Source organism: Sarcophilus harrisii, chromosome 4 (assembly GCF_902635505.1).
Source record: "Sarcophilus harrisii chromosome 4, mSarHar1.11, whole genome shotgun sequence".
Classification (NCBI taxonomy): domain Eukaryota; kingdom Metazoa; phylum Chordata; class Mammalia; order Dasyuromorphia; family Dasyuridae; genus Sarcophilus; species Sarcophilus harrisii.
In genome coordinates this window covers 371,910,222-371,930,915 of record NC_045429.1, presented here as the reverse complement: position 1 = coordinate 371,930,915, position 20,694 = coordinate 371,910,222, and the positions used below count along the sequence as shown (strand labels likewise).

General features: G+C 31.1%; 1 protein-coding gene across 12 annotated transcripts in view; it reads left to right on the top strand.

Annotated features, from left to right (window-relative positions):
• The window catches only part of ARID4B (AT-rich interaction domain 4B), a 177,875-nt gene that overhangs the window by 89,914 nt on the left and 67,267 nt on the right, over nt 1-20,694 (top strand). For 11 of the 12 annotated variants that reach the window (XM_031966923.1, XM_031966933.1, XM_031966925.1 and 8 more), the window contains exons 7-10: nt 6,508-6,599; nt 11,893-12,031; nt 16,280-16,359; nt 19,295-19,371. In XM_031966923.1, the coding sequence (XP_031822783.1) occupies nt 6,508-6,599; nt 11,893-12,031; nt 16,280-16,359; nt 19,295-19,371 (388 nt within the window). Of the gene's footprint in view, nt 1-6,507; nt 6,600-10,309; nt 11,588-11,892; nt 12,032-16,279; nt 16,360-19,294; nt 19,372-20,694 lie in introns of those variants that run through there. The other variant, XM_031966926.1, reaches the window with a different exon arrangement.

The following is a 20,694-nucleotide window of genomic DNA, read 5'->3' as shown; positions in this document are numbered from 1 at the left end:
ATCAAGATTTATTGAGGGAGGGAAGGGGTATGACATAATCAGAACTACATTTTAGGAAAATGGCTAGCTGAAAGGAGAAGGGATTGGAGTGGGGAAGAGACTTAAGACAGGCAACCCACATAATCATGTGGTGATGTGATGAGGGCTCACATTAGAGTGGTAGCAGTGTTAGAGGAAAGAAAGGGGTACATTCAAGAGATATTGAAAAAATGAAATAGGGGCAGCTATGTTCATTTTTTTTCCCGTTTCTTTTTTCTTCCATCTTGGTTCTTCCCTTTTGTTCTGATTTTTCTCACCCAACATGATTTATAAAGAAATGTGCATTTAAAAAGTCAAAATACATGTTAAAAGCTATATGGTTTGCCATTTTCTTCTCTAGCTCATTTTTGTAGATGAGACAAGTGAGACAAACAAGGTTAAATGAGTTGCTCATGGTCACACAACTAATGTTTGAAGCAAGATTTGACTGAGAAAGATGTTTTCCGAGTCTAGGGCTGGTACTCTGTGCACTGTTTCATCTAATTGTCCCATTAACTATTATACATAAATGTAATAAAATATTATTACACTCTAAGAAGCTACAAAATATAAAGGATTCAGGGGAAAAAAGAGGACACATGTTTGAAATTATATAAATTGAAATAAGCAGGATCAGAATAACATTTTAAGTTATATGACTATGATAATGTAAATTAAAATAACACAATGTAATTATAGTGACCAGTTTTCATCCTATCAAATGATTAATTCTATTTCTTATATCTTAATACAGATTTAAGATGGTAAATGTAAGAATATTGCATGCCTTGTCTGATGGTATCATTTTATTGGTTTTGTTTAGCTTTCTCTCTATTCCAAGGGAAAAATCCTGTGGTGGCGAAATGATATTTCAGAAAATGATGATAATGAGGAAAAGTATCATTAAAGCTTAGTTAAGAAAAAAAAAGAGAGCGAGAGAGAACTTTTGCAGAAAATGTTGAGAAGCATTGATATTACCAATGCTGTATAATTCAACAACTTTGAATAAAGTTTCCGATTGCTTGCTAGTGTGCAAATTATTGTTTATTATATATCAATACTACATGTAGGTGTTTGATACAAAAACATAAATGAAACCATTTTTCAGAGGAAATAATATGTAAATTTATAGGTATATATGGTTATTAAAGGTATATAAGGTAGAAGAGGGAACTCTGGAAGTTGGATTTAATCAAGAAAGGACACATATAAGAATCTGTTACTTATGGATACTTAATGGTTTAGAAGGAAACAAAAAATCCTAAGAGGTGAAAGTGAGGAAGAAATAAATTCTAGGCTTACATGGAATTTATAGGCATGGAAATTCCTGAAGTGTCATGTGTGAAGAACAAAAGAAAGACTAGTTTGAGTAGACTAAAGACAGCATGAAAAGAGAGTTAATTTATAATTAGTCTGGAAAAGTAGGTTAGCCAAATTATGCTGTTTTAAATATTAGATGGAAGAGCTTATGTTTAAATGAAGAGATAATAGGAAACCACTGGAGGTTATTGAATATCTGGGCATAGTAGTTTTGTGGAAGATTAATTTGAAAAGAGAGAAATATGAGTTAAGGAAACCAATTAGGACACTTTTAAAATTAATCTCTAAGCACTTATTAAATGCTTAATATTTATTAGACACCATTCATAAGTGCCAAGGACACAAAAAGGGAAGGGAAATAGATCCTGTTTTCAAGGAAGTTACAAAGTGGGGAGATGGTGAGGTAGACATTTATTAAATCTAGAATATTGTTAAATATTGTGTTAAGCACCAAGCCCAGATACAAACACAGAAGCAAAGGCAATTTCTGAAATTAAGAAGTTTATCTTTGAATGGGGAAGATTATTCTAGGGGAATGGTAACTCAAGGAAAGTACAATGATTCAGAAAGTTACTGAGGTAAAGATGGTGGCCACAGGGAGTAGATTGCAGCAGCAGTGGAAGAGTTGATCTGATTATATTTTAGAGCTGAAGGTAGAGGATGGGGCTGGGGAAAAGTAATGTATGTGAAAAGATTATAGAGAAAGTAAAAATATGGTCTCAGAGTAGGACCCTAGGACTGGTATTCTCCCAAAGTGTATTCTCTGGTGTGGGCAACAAAGTAATTGGGGAATCTTTGCAAAGTTTAGGAGTTGGCAAGGGAATGCAGTAATGTATGAAAGGTCATACTTTTTTGAGAGAGTGAATTTTAGAGGAAGATCATTTGCTATGTGTTGGAGGTATTTAGATCCTGAAAATTAATTAACTCAGAATTTGATGGGAAATTTCTTTATGGAAAATTCAAGTCACCATGAAGAAAACATGTTTAAGAAAAAGATATATTAAAAACATGTCTTGGGCAAAAAAATTAAACTAGAATTTCTGGAAGAGATAGCTTAAGAATTAAAAAATTTAAAAAAGGTTGGGTTTTGTTTTTTTTTTTTTTTGGTTTTTTTGTTTTTTGTTTTTTGCTGAGGCAATTGGGGTTAAGTGACTTGGGGGGTCACACAGCTAGGAAATATTAAGTTTCTGAGACCAGATTTGAACTCGTGTCCTCCTGACTTCAGAGTCAATACTGTTAGGATGGACCAAATAGAAACCAAAGATTTCATGAGACAAGAAATATTAAAGCAAGGTCCAAAGATTAAAGGAGTAAAAGAAAGACAAATTAAATTATCTTAGCAAGAACAAATGACTTGGCAAATAAGGTCAAAAGAAATTAATAATCATCAGGGTTATCAGAATACAATGACTAAAAAAGAGCTTTGACATCTTATTTCAATATACTTCACAAGAAAACTGCCCAGATCTCTTAGGACCAAGAGCAAAGTCAAGATAGAATCTACCAATTGTTTTCTGAAAGAAACCCTCAAATGCACATTCCTAGGAGCATCATCAACAAATATAGAGCATCAAGATTACAGGAAAAAATAATAAAAAGTAGCCAGAAAAAAAGAAATCAAGTACTTAGAAACTACAGTTAGATTCACATATGATTTTGCAGTCTTTATTGTAAAAGAATGGGGTTGTTAAGGGAGTGGCTGATTTCTTGAACCTCATTCTTAATCTGAACTTGTCAAATAAGGAAATAATACACACACACACACACACCACACCACACCACACCTAACATTGTACTATCAGGGAAAAGGGGAGAAAGGGAAAGGAAGAAGTATTAAGAGCGATGAATTTTAAGTAAAACAAACTACAAAATATATCTTTTTTGAGGTGTTAAAGAATGATTATTTGAAGAAATGCTTATAAATTAAGGAATGGATGAACAAGTTAGAGTATATAACTATGATGGAATACTTTAGTGTTAGGAGAAATGATGAAGAGAAGCTTGGGAAGACTTGTATGAACTGATACAGAGTGAAGTAAAGAGAACTAGTTGAAGTTAATACATTTGCAACAATATTGTAAAGGTAAGATAAAGAACTTTGAAAGAATTAGGAAACTTGATCACTGTATTGACCAACCATGATTCCAGAGGACTAAGGATGAAAAAGTACTGCCCACCTTTTGATGGGAGATAAGGACTTGGGGTGCAGAATGAGACTTTTTTTTTTTTAATATGTGGCAGCAATCAGAAAAGAAAAAGAAATTAAAGGAGTTAGAAATAGGCAATGAGATCATTCTTGCAAATGAAATGATGATATACTTAGAGAATCCTAGAAAATCATCCAAAAAAACTAACTGAAACAACTAACCGTTTAGCAAAGTTGCAGGATATAAAATAAACCCACACAAATCATCAACATTTTTATATATTACTGACAAAGCTCAGCAGCAAGGGATAGAAAGAGAAATTCTATTTAAAATAACCGTAGACAAAATATTTGGGTGTCTACCTGCCAAGACAAACTCAGGAATTATATGAACACAATGACCAAAGACTTCTCACCCAATAAAGTCAAATCTACACAATTGGAAAAAATATCAATTAGCTCATGAGCTAATATAATAAAATGACAATTCTACCTAAATTGGTCCACTTGTTCAAACTGCCAAAAATTTATTGTATACAGATAGAAAAAATAATAACAATTCATTGGAAAGAACAAAAGGGCAAGAATGTCAAGGCAATTAATGAAAAAAAATACAAAGAATGATAAATCTTTAGGTAAGACCTAAAACTCTACTATAAAGCAGCAGTCATCAAAACTGTTTGGTATTGATTAAGAAACAAAGTGAAATAGGTTGGATACACATGACACAATAATCAATGGCTATAGTAATCTAGTATTTGATAAACCCCCAGACTCCAGCTTCTGGAATAAGAACTCACTATTTCACAAAAAAGTGTTGAGAAAACTGAAAAATGATATTTCAAAAACTTGGCATAGACCTTTATCTTATACCCCATACCAAAATAAGGTTAAAATGGGTATATGATTTGGATGTAAAGGATGGTATCCTTATGTAAATGATGCTTATGGTATCATAAGCAAATTAGGAGAGCAAAAGATAAGTTTACCTAATATCTTTGGAGAAAGGGAGGAAATTCTGACCAAAGACGAACTACAGAATATTATAGAGTGTAAAATGGACAACTTTGATTACATTAAATTGAGAAGTTTTTTCACAAATAGAACCAACATAAACAAGATTCAAAGGGAAGTACAAAACTGGGGGAAAATCTTTAATAGCCAGTGCCAGTATTGATAAAGGCCTCATTTCTAAAATATATAAAGAACTGTGACATTTATAAGAATACAAGTCATTCCCCAATTGATAAGTGGTAAAAGGATATGAACAATCTTCAGAAGATGAAATTAAAGCCGTCTCTAGTCATATTTTAAAAAAAAAAAAGTGCTCCAAATCACCATTGATTAGAAAAATGCAAATTAAAACAACTCTTGAGATACCACCTAACATCTCTCAGATTGGCTAAAAAAAAACAGGAAAAGATAATCATAAGTGTTGGAGAGGTTATGGGAAAACTAGGATACTAATGCATTGTTGGTGAAGTTGTGAAATGATCCAACTGTAATAATGAGCAATTTGGAACTGTGCCTAAAGGACTATAAAATTTTGCATATTTTTTGACCTAACAGTACCATACTGTGTCTGTATCCCAAGTAAGTCATCAAGGAGGGAAAAGGGCCCATGTGTGCAAAAATGTTTGTAGCAGCTCTTTTTGTGGTGGCAAAGAATTAGAATGTGAGTCTGAATAAGTTATGGTATATAAAAGTAATAGAATCTTACTGTTCTATTAAAAAACGATGAATAAGCTGATTGTAGAAAGGCCTGGAAAGATTTATATAAAGTGATGCTGAGTGAAATAAGCAGAACCAGGAATACATTGTATGTAGTAACAGGAAGACTGTGTCATGGTCAACTGTGAAAGATTTGGTTCTCAGCAGTTCAATGATCCAACGCAATCCCGATAAACTTTGGATAGAACATGTCATCTGCATCCAGAAAGAGAACTATGCAAATTGGATGTAAATCAACATATGCTATATTCACTTTTTTTCCCCCTGTTTCTTTTTTCTTCCATCTTGGTTCTTCCCTTTTGTTCTGATTTTTCTCACCCAACATGATTTATAAAGAAATGTGCATTTAAAAAGTCAAATTACATGTTAAAAAAAAATAAATATGGACTAAAGTGGAAATTTGTTTTGTTTAACCATATGTTTTTGAAACATGTTTTTTCTTTTGTTTTCAATCCTTAGTTGGAGGGAGGGAGAGAGATTTTTTGCTGACTAAAATATAATTTGAATAATAGAAACACAAGGATTCAGAGATGGCTGTTGAGTTTGATACTTAGATTAAATGTCAGCAGAGTCTGATGTGTAGCAAGCCCTACCAGGCCGTGGAGGGGATATGAATGTTGATCTGGTGTTGAGTTTTTATCTCTTGATTGAGAACCAGCTAGTGTGAGTTGGGAAGTTTATTGTCAAGATTGGCAATGAACTGATACATTTTTTGAGCAGCTCACAAAGATCATTTACTAGTCATATAAAAAGTCTAATATCAGTGGAGAAAAACTCATTTTGAATCAGACCTTGAAGTATTAAGATATAAACAGTTGAATACAATTTCAAGTATAATTTTGTTAATAGTAAAATTTATTTGTACTTCTTTGTAAAATAATAATGATAACAACATTCTTTTTTTCGTAGAAAAAGAGAAGGTCAGATGTTTCTTATTATTTAAGGTTACTTTGAATGACTAGAAATTTGCTGATAGATTCCACCTCAATGGAATGTATATTGTGTACACTTAATTATATTTAAAAATTTATTTGAAAGTATCTACTATCCTCAAAGTAAATTATTATAGAGAGTCATTAAGTGTTGTTCTATTTCTTTTCAGGGAATGTATTATATCTTCAGTTTGACATTTTTGAAATTGTAGTTTGCAATCTCTAGGAGAATTATTTTCATTTATCTTGGAATTTAGGAATATCACTAAATGAATTTGATACCTAATCTTGCAGAGTAATGAACTTGCTTTTTTTTTTTTTTTTTTTTTTCCCCAAATCATTTTATGTTCTTGTTCATAGACTTTAGATCAGCTTCCACTTACCAATCCTGAACATTTTGGCACACCAGTCATAGGAAAAAAAACAAACAGAGGAAGAAGATCTAATCATATGTAAGTTTGTTTCATATTTTTTATAACTATTAGCTATACCTGAATTTATTTCTACATAGATAGTGTTATGTTTTCATTTAATTATTAAACTGCAAGTTTGTGGAACTAGTTATTTATTAAATGATTATTTAAATGTTTAGAAAAATTGTTTAGAAACAAGCTTTCAGTTGTCATCTAAATTAATATAAATTTATTATTATTTCTTATTTTAATTTTATCAATGACAAGGTAATTTTAATCGATAAAAGGGGAAGCTTCTTACATTTGTTAATGAAATATTCAACTTTGGTTGTCTATTATTTTGATCATTTGTTCCTCTTCTATCCTTAAAATACTGTCAATAAATTAATCAAACCAGGAATTTGTTCCCTTGCATCTTTGCAACTCCAAAAAATTGTAATTATTAGCTACATAATTTTCTTGATAGATAACTTATTCTTAATTTGAATTATTCCCTTTTTAGTAGCTTCCTGCATTTAGATTATGCTTATTCATTATTCTCTTGGGCATTATTTTTCATGAATCAACTGAGTGTCACAATGGATAGAGTGCTGGATTTGGAGTTAGGAAGATCTGAGTTTAAATTTTTTCTGAAACATTTACTAATTGTATAACCATAGGCAAATCATTTTAGCCTCAGTGAGCCTCATCTGTAAAGTAGTAAAAATACTACTTTGCTGTATTATTTTGAAGATCAAAATCTCAAATTTCAAAGTTCATTGATTAATGTTAACTTTTTTCTAGGCCTAAGATTTTAATATTGAAATCTATCAAGAGAGAAAATTAGCTCTGAACATTAGATGGTCCTTTGTTTTAATAGTATATTTTAAGACTTTTTTTAAAAATTGGTACTTTAATTGCTATTTTCAGAATGGATGACTTGGGTAAGTTGATCTCATTTTCCCTCTTCTCTGTTACTAAGTAAAACTCTAATCTTATAGATGTAGGATCTCATATGATCATATTCTCATATGAGGATCTTACAGATCCTCAATAGATCTCATAGAATCTCTCCTGCCTATCTACACCTTTCTTCTGTTGTCTTTAAGTGTGCCCCATGGGATAGAAAGGGATTAGAAGGAAAGATGTGAAGGGTCTTCACTTATAATGGGACCTTCTTTGAGTTCTCTGTATAATGGATACCCAACTGGTAAATGTTTGAGATCATATTTGAACTCAGATAGTTCCAGCACTCTGGATTCTGTTGAGTCACCTTGTTTCCATCAAACTGATTTTGATATTTGTGCAATAGGTGATATTTTGGTTCCTGCTTTGAATAGTATTAGATATGTCCATGTCCAGAATCTTCTTATACTTTTCTATTCTGAGTAGAGGATAAATTATTATGTTTACTGTTTATAAAGAATCATTGTAAATAGTGATTAAATTTAAAAACTTACTTTTTCTTATGGAATATTTAAGTTGCATGGTGGATCATTAAAGTTGAGCAATTGAACCAAAAAAAAAACAACACTAATCTTTTTTTTTTTAAACATTATCCTCTAAATTTGCTATCTAATGTAAGACAGTGCTTTTTTTTTTTTTTTTTTTTTTGGTGAAAACTTTATACCTTCTATAAGTAGTAGTAAAGTGCATACTTAGATATATCACAGATAATCAAATGTATAATGTTATTCTTATAACCTTATAAGAGTTAATATCCCTTTTTAAATCAACTAATTAAAGATTCGAAATACATAATTCCATTAAACAAATCTGTTCTATGAAATTTCAGTTGTCTTAAAAAAAGTATTCCTTTAAGAAATCCATCCACTAATTAATTCTGTTGTAAAATATTTTAAGTATTTGGGTTGTGAGAACTCTTTAATTTTTTTTTCTTAATAGTATTTTATTTTTTCAGTTACATGTAAAGATAGTTTTCAACATTTATTTTTGTAAGATTTTAAGTTCTGAATTTTTCTGCCTTCTCTTCTTTCCCCCTTCCCAAGGAAGTATGCAATTTGTTATAGGTTATACACGTACAATCATTTTAAACATATTTCCATATTTGTCATGTTCTGAAAGAAAAATCAGAACAAAAGCGAAAAACTACAAGAAAGAAAAAAAGAAAAGGTAAAAGTAGTATACTTTGATCCACATTCAGTCTCCATAGTTCTGTCTGTTGATGTGGATGGCATTTTCCATCTCATGTTTATTAGAATTTCTTGGATTACTGTATTGCTGAGAAGAACTAAGTCTATCATAGTTGATCATAGAATCTTGCTTTTAAATGTGCACTATGTTCTTTTGGTTCTTCTCACTTCACAGAGCATCAGTTCATTTATATCTTCCCAGGCTTTTCTGAAATCAGCCTGCTCATTATTTTTTATAGAACAATAGTATTTTATTACATTCATATGCCATAACTTATTCAGCTATTCTCCAATAGTTTTCTACTCAATTTCCAATTCCTCACTACCATGAAAAGATGTGCTACAAACATTTTTGAACATGTGGGGCCTTTCCTCTATTTTATGACCTCTTTGAGATACAATTCCAATAGAGACACTGCCAAATCAAAGAGTATACACAGTTTTATATAGCCTTTTGGGCATAATTAATAATTCCAAATTACTCTCCAGAATGGCTAGAAGATCAGAAGAATTCTTAATTTTTTTGATATTAAATATGAATTTTTTAGAATTAAGATTTGATACAGTCCAAGTTAACAATACAAAGGATCTTATTTATATTCCACTTGAGATATTTTGTTAAAATGATAAATGACTAATATGGAACTATGATTTTCATGATTGCACTTATATAATCTGTATAAAATTGCTTATCATCTCAGGGAGAAGGGAGATAAGGAAAGAAGGTTAAAATTAAGAACTGAAATTTTAAAAATCGATATTAAAATTGTGTTTACATGTAATTGGAAAAAATAAAATATTGTTAAAAATAATAATGAGCAAATATTTGTTTTTCAAAATTAAAAGTAAATAAAATCAAACAGTTTTTTTATCCTAGTCTTTTATTAAACAGAGTAACTGTTTTACCCCCTTTTTGGTTTGATAAGTTTCTTAGAATAGAATATAATTCAGAAACATATATTAAACACTTGCATGTAAGGCCATATCTTAGTCTCATGATAAAGAATTGAAAAAAATAATATATGACTCCATCTTCAAAGAGTTTACATTCTAATAGGAGACTGATGTTATAATTCAGACAAAAAGGCTGAATTTGGAGTAATAATAATGAGGTAGGCAGGGTCAAGGAGTGGATATGATGGATAGTGTAGAAATAAAATTGGCAGGATTTGAACACAGATTGGGGGTAAAGTTGGCTGAGAATTGTGGAACTATCAATCAAAATCAAATTAGGAAAGGGCTGGTCTTCTGGGTCATATACTGCACTTGACTTTTCTTTTTCATTTTTCCTTTGTCTAGCCAGCCTGTCCCTTTTTCCTTTAGTATCCTCCCTTCTTACTAATTTTCACTTCTACATTTATTTCAGAGTTGACAATTATATATATATATATATATATATATATATATATATATATCTTAAAGTTTACTGAGCACTTTACATAAGTTGTCTCATTTGGTTCTTTTAATATGAAGACTTTCTTAATGCCTCTACTCCAAGGACCTTTGTCTTCACAGTTATTTCCTGTCTCTTTTGTATAGACCTATATATATGTGTGTTGTCTTTGTGTACATAAGAAGTTTCCTTCTTTTCTTCTTTTCTTCTTTCTCTTCCTTTTTCTCTTAGTTCTCTCACACTTTTCTTTTCCTCTCTCACTTCCCTTTCAATTTAACTTGAAGCCCACTATATTTCTTCCCCTGTCCTCAGAACAAGGAGGACCTTAGTTCAAGCTCTACCTCAAACCCATAGGGCTTTGTGACTGAACAAATTGCCTGGCCACTTAGAGGCAGATCTCTGTGAGAACATGCTGACTTCTTGGAAAAGGAAGCACCTTTACTGAGAGATCTCTGTACTAATGAAGGCACATGTCTAGTTCCTGTTCTGAATTTAATATATTCAGTCCAGTTTTCTATACTTTCTAGGCTTTTTTGGATTTGATCATACAGTTTATTAATTGTTCCTTTCATATTTATTGTAAATTTGACAAACATTCTACTCATGTTGTATCAAAGTCATTGATAAAAGTGTTTAACAGTACAGGGTCAACCACAGATCCCTGGAACCCACTCTTAAATACAATGTGAATTATCATCAAATCATTAAAGACTATTCTTTGGGTTTAATTAGTCAGCAAGTTCTGAGTCCACCTACCTATAGTATTACTTAGACATTTATGCCATCTTGTTTTCAGGACTTTGTTATTGCATAAATCTAGGAGACAATATAAGAGTGCCTTCATCTTTCAGTCTAATAATACTGTGTGTGTGAGAGAAAAAGACAGAGACAGAGAGAGAGGAAAATAGCTAGTTTAGCTTTTTCATTATTTTTAAATGTATTATTAATGGGCTCTTCTTTTTGTTTACTTCAATACCGCTTCCATCTGATTTTTCTCCTTAGTAGGGAGTAGATTAGTATAAGTGATACAGTATATAAAGAAGTGACTTTCACATCAGAAAGGGCTGGCTTTGTATCTTGTTTATTCCTCCTCCTGTTGTGTGGCTGTGGGCCTCAGGAGCCTCATCAGACTCTGTAAGATTGTATTAAAGATGCTGATCAGCTTTGGTACAGAGTGTTCTTCATTGGAGGTTTCTCACACAGATAAAAATCAAGAAATTTGGTTCTCCCCCCACCCCAAAAAAAAAAAAGCCACAACAAATTAACACTTTAATCATGACTGAAAATATATTTTTGGTCTGCACCTTTTATCCAACATTCTACCAAGAAGTAGGAGACACATCAAGCCCTTTGTTCTTTGGTTTGTCCGGCTGTTGTCTTCTCGTTTTTGAAAAAAATTTGAATTTTTTTTCATCTCTAGCTAGAATAGTTTTATGGAAGCAAAAACTTAAGAGAAGAATTTCGAAGCCAAGGACTTTTGGCAGAAAGGAGCCTATTAAAAGGTAGTCTATACAATATGAGACTTGTATTTTCTGATGATATAGTGGCCAAAAAACTCTAAAAGTTAGGTGACCCTTAAGTTCCTGATTCAAAAAAGTTTTTTTTCCTTAAAATTCTGAAGGAGTTTTTATAACAGTAACAGTAAAAGTAAATATTTGTTTTACTTTTTTTAAACCTTAGGGATTTTAGGAAGTTCTGTTGGTTTTGTGGAAGGGGCATACATTTTTTTTTTTAAACCAAAGTGTAAGTGTCTTGGGGAGAAAATCAAATATGAAAGAATCAGATATAATGATATTTCCTTCTATAGTCCAGAGGAAGAATCTTCATCATCCTCCAGTGACGAAGATGAAGATGATAGGAAACAAATTGATGAGCTACTAGGAAAAGTTGTGTGTGTAGACTATATAAGCTTGGATAAAAAGAAAGCTCTGTGGTTTCCAGCACTGGTGAGTATACTTAATGTAAAGAGATTTTATTATCAGTTTTCTAAATACATAGGGGAAATAATGGCACTTGGGAGGATGTGGGGAACAGGATTCTTTATACTACTTGGTTAACTTAGGCTTTTATTTTGGTTTGGTTTGATTTAGTAGTGAAATAATAATTTTTAAATAATCAAGAATAAAATACTAATTAGACTTTATAAATTTTATTGTAGTTTACATGGACTTGAATCCTCTCCCCACCCCCATCATTTCCTTAAAATATAATCATTATTTATTTCAAATAATGACTTTTTTCTCCATTCTTTTTATTGTCTGATCATTCAGTTTAATCCAACCAGGATTTTTTAAGAACTTTACTATATATAAAATACTATCTGAGGTCCTGAAGCTACAAAGAAAATTGACAGTCTTTATTCTTATGGAGCTTACAGTCTATTTTGAGTGATAAAATAATTTATATCTAAATCTCATGACATATTTATGGTTGTGCTGCTAAATGGCAACAGGCTTTCTAAACAGTGATTAAGCCTGTATTGTATTCTTTAATTTTCTTCACACTTATTCTGAAATGCAAAAGAATAGAAAAGTGGAGCTAGACTTTAGTGTTTAGAGAATAAGATTTAAAATCTTTTCTCATAAATCAAGAATTGTACTTTTACGTTTATCAGCATTTAGCTTTCTTTGGAAAACATTGGTAACTTTGAATACTATTATGCCCTTCAGTAGTATGAATATATATGGAATTGTCATTTTAAGGAAATTGAGAATATTTTCTAAAATTGACCTTCATTTATATTTATTGGTTTTTGCTTTCAGAAACCTCTGGTATTAGCTATTAGAATGATATATAAATATTATCTCTGTTCAGTTTTTGCTAAGGAAAATAGGGATTCAAAAGGTCATAGAAGTAACATAAATTTCCTTTTAACAAACAAAATAAAGAATTTAAAAGGTGGCTTATTTATTCATTTTTGGGCTTCTTTGAACTGGGCTACTTTCTGGAAGTTTTTTCATTAAGTTTATTTTAAATTATTCTCTCCAAAACAACTGGAAGGAATAAATAACTTCAAAATTTCAATTGAAATGTTAGAGTCTTTCTCACTCTTTATTTTGCATTGATAATGGAAATTTCTTTAATATGTTAGGGAAGACAAAAAAAGTGTTTATGTTGTTATATATAAAATTTACTTTATTAGAAATATGATTATCTCTATAGTCACCTGTTGTAAAAATGTTTATTCAGAATGCTTTAGTTCTGGCAGTCCTAGTTGGCTCAGTGAACAGAACACCAGTTCTGGAATCAGAAGAACCCTAGTTCAATTCCAGCCTCAGACATTTGACATTTACTAGCTTTTGTGATTTTGGGGTAGTCACTTAATTCTGATTGCCTCACAAAAGGAAAAAAAAAAAAGGAGAAAATGCCTGAGTAGATGTCTTCATCAATTAACTAAGCAAAGATGGAACTTGCTAGGAAAAGAATGACCTACATTTTAAACACAATATATTCTGCCCCTCCAATATTTAAAAAAAATTAATAATGAACAGATTAATGACTTATTCATTAGATATTTATTAAATTATTTGACCTAATATTTATTATCAGTATAGTAAGCTTTAAGTTGGTTTTAAAAGATCACAGGACCATAAATATAAAGCTGGAGGGGTACTCCGAGGCTCCAAACATTTTATTTAACATATAAGGAAATCGATGCTCAGGGGGATTAAATCATTTGCTTAAGGTCACAAAGATAATAAGTATCAGAAATAGGATCTGAATTCAAGTCCTCTGAGGGTATAGCCAGAGTCTTGTCTGCTGAACAAATATTTTTTGAAAAAAGAAAATTAGCTAAGAGAAATTTTATAAGAGAAAGTTAACTAAAGTTCATAAAATCTCATGAAACTCCACTGACTCAAAGCCCCCAGAAAAGTTCACTCAGTCTTATTACTGATTCTCTCACTCTTTATACTATTCTTACCATACTTTATGGAAGATTGAATGTTGGTGGAATCTAGCTTTATTTTCTTCCTTTTTTTTCTATTAGTACTTATATATGTATGTATTAGTCTTACCAGGGTTCTTTCAGGCTATCATTTTAATAATCAACTATAATATAAACTTGGAAATAAAATGTTAAGTAACTTAAGTCCCTCCTCACAACATCGGTCACATTTTTTAATCCAAGTGATTATATGTAGTCTTTGGTCACATTTATTGAATGATATCTCGTCATTTCCCTAGCTAATGAGACAAGCTTAACTTGTTAGAAATGTAGGAGTAAGTCTGTACCATGTGCCAAATTCTGTGCTAAACAAACTTTAAAAATTTTATCTCATTTAATTTGCAAAATAACTGCAGAGTAGATGCTGTTATTTTTCTCATTTTACAAATGAGGGAACAGATATACAGAGGTCAAATGACTTAGACAACTAGTAAGCATCTGAGGTCAAATTTGAACTCAAGTCTTTTTGACTTTGGGCCTAATGCTTTATTCTCTGCACTAGCTGCTATGAGTACATGTATTTGAATAAAATGTTTCTTATAATGTCTAATAGATTTTCTTGGAGTTGTGGGAGAATAGAAGTACATTTGAACCTTGCCCATAACATTAGCTATGAAGGCAGAGTGAGAGAGTAGAGAGTGCTGGATTTAGAATCAGAAAAGGATTTTAATCTCAATTCTGGCACGGGTTTAGTCATTTTTGAATGGAGTACTACCCTCTGTGACCCTATTTGGGGTTTTCTTGGCAGAGATACTGGAGGAGTTTGCCATTTTCTTCTCCAGCTCATTTAACAGAGGAGGAAACTGAGGCAAGCAGGGTGAAGTGACTTGCCATGGATCACACAGATAATGTCTGAAGACACATTTGAGCTCAAGAAGAGTATTCCTGACTCTAGGCCCAGCACTCTATCCATTGCGCCACTTAGCAGTCCTTCTGACACTTAGCATTTTATCTATTGGAATTAAGTTTCTCATCTGTAAAAAGGAATTGATAGTAGTGCCTCTATTACACTTATGAAAATCAAATGAGATTAATATATGTAAAGTACTTTGCAAACCTTGTCAGCTGTTGTCAGGGTTCTTATCTTACTGTTGGTTGATACTGTTGAGGTAAAATTGTCTTACAACCAACTCTACTAATATCAAATAATTAAACTTTAAATGGAAGCCAGACTGGTTTTTACCAAATACTTTTTAATGATAAATAACGTCAAGTGCAAGTGATACATGCTCACGTTAGCAGTGTGTAGCACTTTTCATTTTAAAATACTTATTTGAAGTCTAATAAAAGAAAAGATTCATAGTTGATAGCCATCTTCTCATTTTAGAGAACTCTGTGCTTATTTCTTTGGGCCCTGAAAAGTATTACAAAGCTTACAGTAAAATCTACAATTGTTTTAAAGAAATTGATCTACATGTTAAAAACCAATTGGACAGAAAATTCAGCTTAATCCTTTTACTACATGCTTCAACAGAGTCCCTTAATTTCAACATCATAATCACAGGAAATTAAATATATATTTTTTAAAACATAGACAGCTTTGAGGTATATATTGTGTTGTGTATATGTATGCATATACATGCAAACGCTTTTATGAAAAAAAGTCTCCAGTGTATTACTGAAAGTCTGGAATATATTAACTTTGAACTTTTCATTTGTATGTATATGGATATATACATAATATATGAATATGTACATAAATGTGTTATATACAGATAATATGTATATACATATAGATACATAGATATAGATATTTACATACGTATGTATGTTTATTCATGGCCATAATACATATATGACTAGTGGAAGCTTCTTTTTCTTTTATTTATGACTCAGAGTATGAAATGAAAAATCTGATATTCTGTATTACCTAGATGATCCGTTCTCTGATCTCTCTTCTTTTACTTTTTTTCCCCCTTTTCTAACCTTGTTTTGAATTCCTCATGTATCTATTTCCTCCCTTGTTACAGTTCCAACTCAATTGATTCTCTGTTCTTGTATGGACCTTGAGCCCTTGTTTCTTGAGCTCTTGTTTCTATTTTCATTCTGAAGCCCTCTCATGAAAGCCCTGGGCCAAAACCTGAATAAATCAGAGCTCTAGAAGAAAGATAGAGTCAGATAAATGAATATCAAAAGTGACTTTACCTAAAAATCAATGATCATTTCTTTGACAAGTTGGCATATTTATATGTAAATTTAAAATTTTAATATATTTTAATTCTAATATTTTATGCGATATATTTTAAAGGTGGTTTGCCCAGATTGCAGTGATGATATTGCAGTAAAGAAGGACAATATTCTAGTTCGCTCTTTCAAAGATGGCAAATTGTAAGTAAAAGTGTTTTACATTCAAAAATCTCCACATCCAATTTCTTACAGCATTAACATGATGAATTGTTTTTAACAATAGTACCATCTTGGGTGACATTTCATTTCAAGTTTAGCAAAAATGATTTTTAAAAACTCTTTATCCACTTAACTCAAGAGCAGTAAAGGAGAATTGCTAGAATCATGTAGCGTTTTACATTCATTAGTTAATCTAATATAATCACAAGGTATATTGTCTCTCTGCCTATCTTGATTTTAATTTTCCTTTCTAAAAGTAGTTTCATATTAGCTATCTTGAATGACTGAAATTTTTAATATGGTCTTTATAAATAAAATTTTTTCTTTCTTGTATAAAATATCTCACTATAAGACTTTATAATCACTCAAGTTATTTTCAGTAACTATAGTGACATCTGTTGGCTGAAATTATAATATTTGAAGTATACTGCTAAACTGATATTTCTGCAGTCAGGTTTATTATCTTTTATTTAGGATATGCATTAGTTTGTGAATGATTTTTCATGTAGAATTTTTTCATAGTGGAACTTTGAATCTTTATGTATTTGCTTGTTTTAATTAGATGGTTGTATAAAAGAACTTTGTGCATAGTAACTATAACAATATAATAAAGATAATACTAGAAGATAACCAACTACAAGTTTTATAGATTGATTTCAAAATATTAAATTTAAAGTATGCTTCTTATTTTTTTTTAAATTAAGCTTCAAAGATAGTGACATGGTGTCACTTGAACTTTATTAGCATTTTCCTTAACTTTTTTTTTTTGGAGATAACTTTCACGAGAATTTTGTTGTGAAGTGACATATATTAACTAGCTGTTTAAAACATTAGTAACAATTGTATTAAATGTTTAGGAGATCTAGCTTTTTTTTTTTTTTTTTAAGACTAATTCTTATATAACCTATCTAAACTTTGGTAAAAGCAGTCTTTTTTAGTTTGCAAATTCAAAAATTTGATTTTTAAAAATTGCTTCATCCAGTAATAATTAAGCTCCATAAGACAGATTGATAATAAATAAAGCAATGCTGGAAATATAAAGATAAATAATTATGGTTCTTTCCTCAGAAAACTAATAATTAAAACATATATACTAATAAATATAGCAATTAGAATAAATAAGAGGAATATAACATGCTTTGCAATCAAGAGATTGTTCCATTCAAGTCACAGAATTAAAAACTGAAGATTGAATGAAAAGCATAAAAGCATAAAAAAATTTCAAGTAGATACTGCTGACAAGATAGAAGTTAAATTAGGTTGTGGTTAGGATATCAAATCATCATTTTTTTAAAAAAGTGACCAAATAAGAAAATATTGATGTTCAGAGCAGTAGCAGTCTTTTAAGTTGGATCTAGTTTCCATTCCCACTACCCTCAGTGGGATAGCCCAAAGAAATATGGACTACCAGATAAAAAGGGAGGAAGATGATCAAGTCCCTAAACCTTGGGGTTATATCCTATGTAGTTACACCTGTTCTTGATTCATTATCTCCTACCTATTTATAAGTTCCTCCAGGTCAGAGGGCTGTCTTGTTTTTCTTTGTATCTTAACACTTAGCATACTTCTTGGCACTTAAACTACAGTTTATCAATGCTTGTGAACTAACTAACTGCCTCTCCCTCTCCTTCTTCCTCCCTACCCCCCTCCCTCTGTCTCTCCCTTTCTCTCTCTTTGTCTTTTTCACCATCTCCTCTCCTTCTTCTTCCCTCCCTTCCCTTCTCTCCCTCTTCCCCTCTCTTCCTCTCCCTCCCTCCCTTATCTCTCTCTTCCTCTCTCTTTCCTTTTCTCTCTCCTTCTTTCTCCTTCCCTCCCTCCTTCCCTCTCTCTCTTCCTGGCCTTTCCCCACCTCCCCAGTCTCTCTCCTCTTGCTCTTGCATGCGCATATACACAGGCACTGACTTCTTCTGCCAATTTAAAAATCTAATTTACTTTCTCTGGTTGTCTTTAAAATGCAGTTGAGCAGATGCATTTGGAAATTCTGTCTACTTCCCAACTTGCTCATCTCTCATATCTCCTTGTGGCTGGCCAAGTACCTCTTAGAGATTGAGTTCTACACTCTGGGATAGTAACCAGTAGATAAAAGACTCACCTCCATTTGTTTAGATTGGAGAATGAACTGCATAGTAATGTGTGTGTATATGTGCATGTGTAATTTATAAATAAATATATTTAGTATTGGGAATATATGCTCCAAAAATGTTTATATAACTATAGGTGCACTTTCCAAAAAGTTTGAAGTCCACTGCAAATAAACAGTAATCTTTGAAATTACTTTTCTCTTAAACACAGTAGTAGAGAAGCATTAGAAAAAAATTCATGTTTTTTAAAAAATATATTCAGTGCATAAGCATTCGATGCCACCATAAGCACTTATTATTAGCATGTTTAAATGTCTAAAATCATATATATTTAATTCTATTATTAGCCTGATAGAGTATCAAATCATCATTTTAAAAAAGGGACTCAAATAAGAAAATATTGATGTCCAGAGCAGCAGTCTTTGAAGTTGGATCTACTTTCCATTCCCTGGATTAATACTTCCTTGATAGAATCTGCAATCATTCATTATAGTTTTATCAGTAGCATGTATCTACTACAAAATATCTCTGAGGTTGGGTTTCTCCAAGTTTTTTAGGTGGTTTAGGTACTTTATTTTGTGTTCACTCTTGTTAACTTTAAGCTTCAGCTATTTTCTGACATTTCTTTCCAAATTATCAAGATGAAACGACTTTGTGATTTGAAAGTCTTTATACACACCTTCATTGTAAATGTCAAAAATGTCTATCTTTTTTACTTTTCTCTATAGCTTTTAAATTTTCTTGACTCTAACCAGTATATTTTTCTCTATTTAAAATATATATTTACATATATATATTATATATATATATATATACATATATATATATATTTATAGTACTTCAGTTCCCAGAAAAGATGTCCATGAAATTTCCAGTGAATCCTCACCAAAACCTGATGCTGTATTAAAACAAGGTAGGTAATAGTACTCTTGGACTATATATTGCTTTATAATTTTAAAAGTGAGAATATTTTAAAAGATGAAATGTTTTTGACTTACTTTAAAATGACTTTCTTATCTTTGAAAATTTATGTATATGCACATATATATATATATATATGTACACACATATATCTGTATACAGATAAATGTCTGACTATGACAGTTTTTAAAATAGTATAATTTGATTTTATATGCATAGTTTTTTGTTTTGTTTTTAAAGCAAAACTCTCCAAAATGCTTTCTACATTTTTGTGACTTCTCAAATTTAGGAAAGATAATCTATCAAATAGGGGGAGATGTAAAGAAAATCTTCATTGTATCTTCTATACTACTAAAATCCGATTTTGCCCAGAGTCTTTAAAAGTATTCTTAACGTAGGGAAATGCAGTGGTGATTTGTTATTTAGTACGTGCCTTTCTGAAATGCTACAAAAAGTAATTTTCATTGAAAGTTAAACAGTTTGTAGCAACCAATTCTTTATTTGTTCTGAGTGTTTTGGTAATAATTTTCTCTGTATTTGTGTTTATCAAATTTATTCATCACAAAAATTTTCCCTTATGTCTTTCCTCCCACTGCCAGAGAGCTATCCCATATAATAGATAATATTTTTAAAGTCAAAGGGGGGGGGGGGGCGGGGAATTACCAAAACTAATCAGAAGGTTGAAAAAGTTTGCAAATACATATGTGTATAGTATACTACATTCATGAACATTCCTTCCCTGCGAAGATGCAAGGTGACTTCTTATATCTCTTCTTTTGAGCCAGATTTATTTGTAGTTTTGCAACATTCACTTTTGATTTTTTGTGTGTGTGTAGTGTGTGATGCTTTTAGTTGTCATTGTTGTAGACTTCTTACTTCTCCCCACATCAGTTCATGTAAGTTTTTCTGTGATTTTTGATATTTATTATATTTTTATTTTTTACAGCATAGTAATATTCCATTGAATTCATGTACCAAAATATATTTTATCATTCCCCAGTTAATGGACATCTATTTTGTCTTCCTTATTAGTTTAATAACATGATATGTGGTTTGTCTGAAAAGCTCAGAAAGTCATTTCATAAATTGTTAGTTTTCTTATGGAAAGTCATAACTATATTTGTTTCATTTTGGACTAGCTGTTAGCATAACCTTAATTCAAACTTGATGATGATATGCGTGTGTGTGTGTGTGTATAACTATGTCTGTATGTTTATATATGAGTATGTATGAGTAAAATTGCTTTCTTCACTAATAATTTAATTATCTTTCCTAAAATTGCTAGTGAATTCAGTAATTTTCTGATAACAATGTG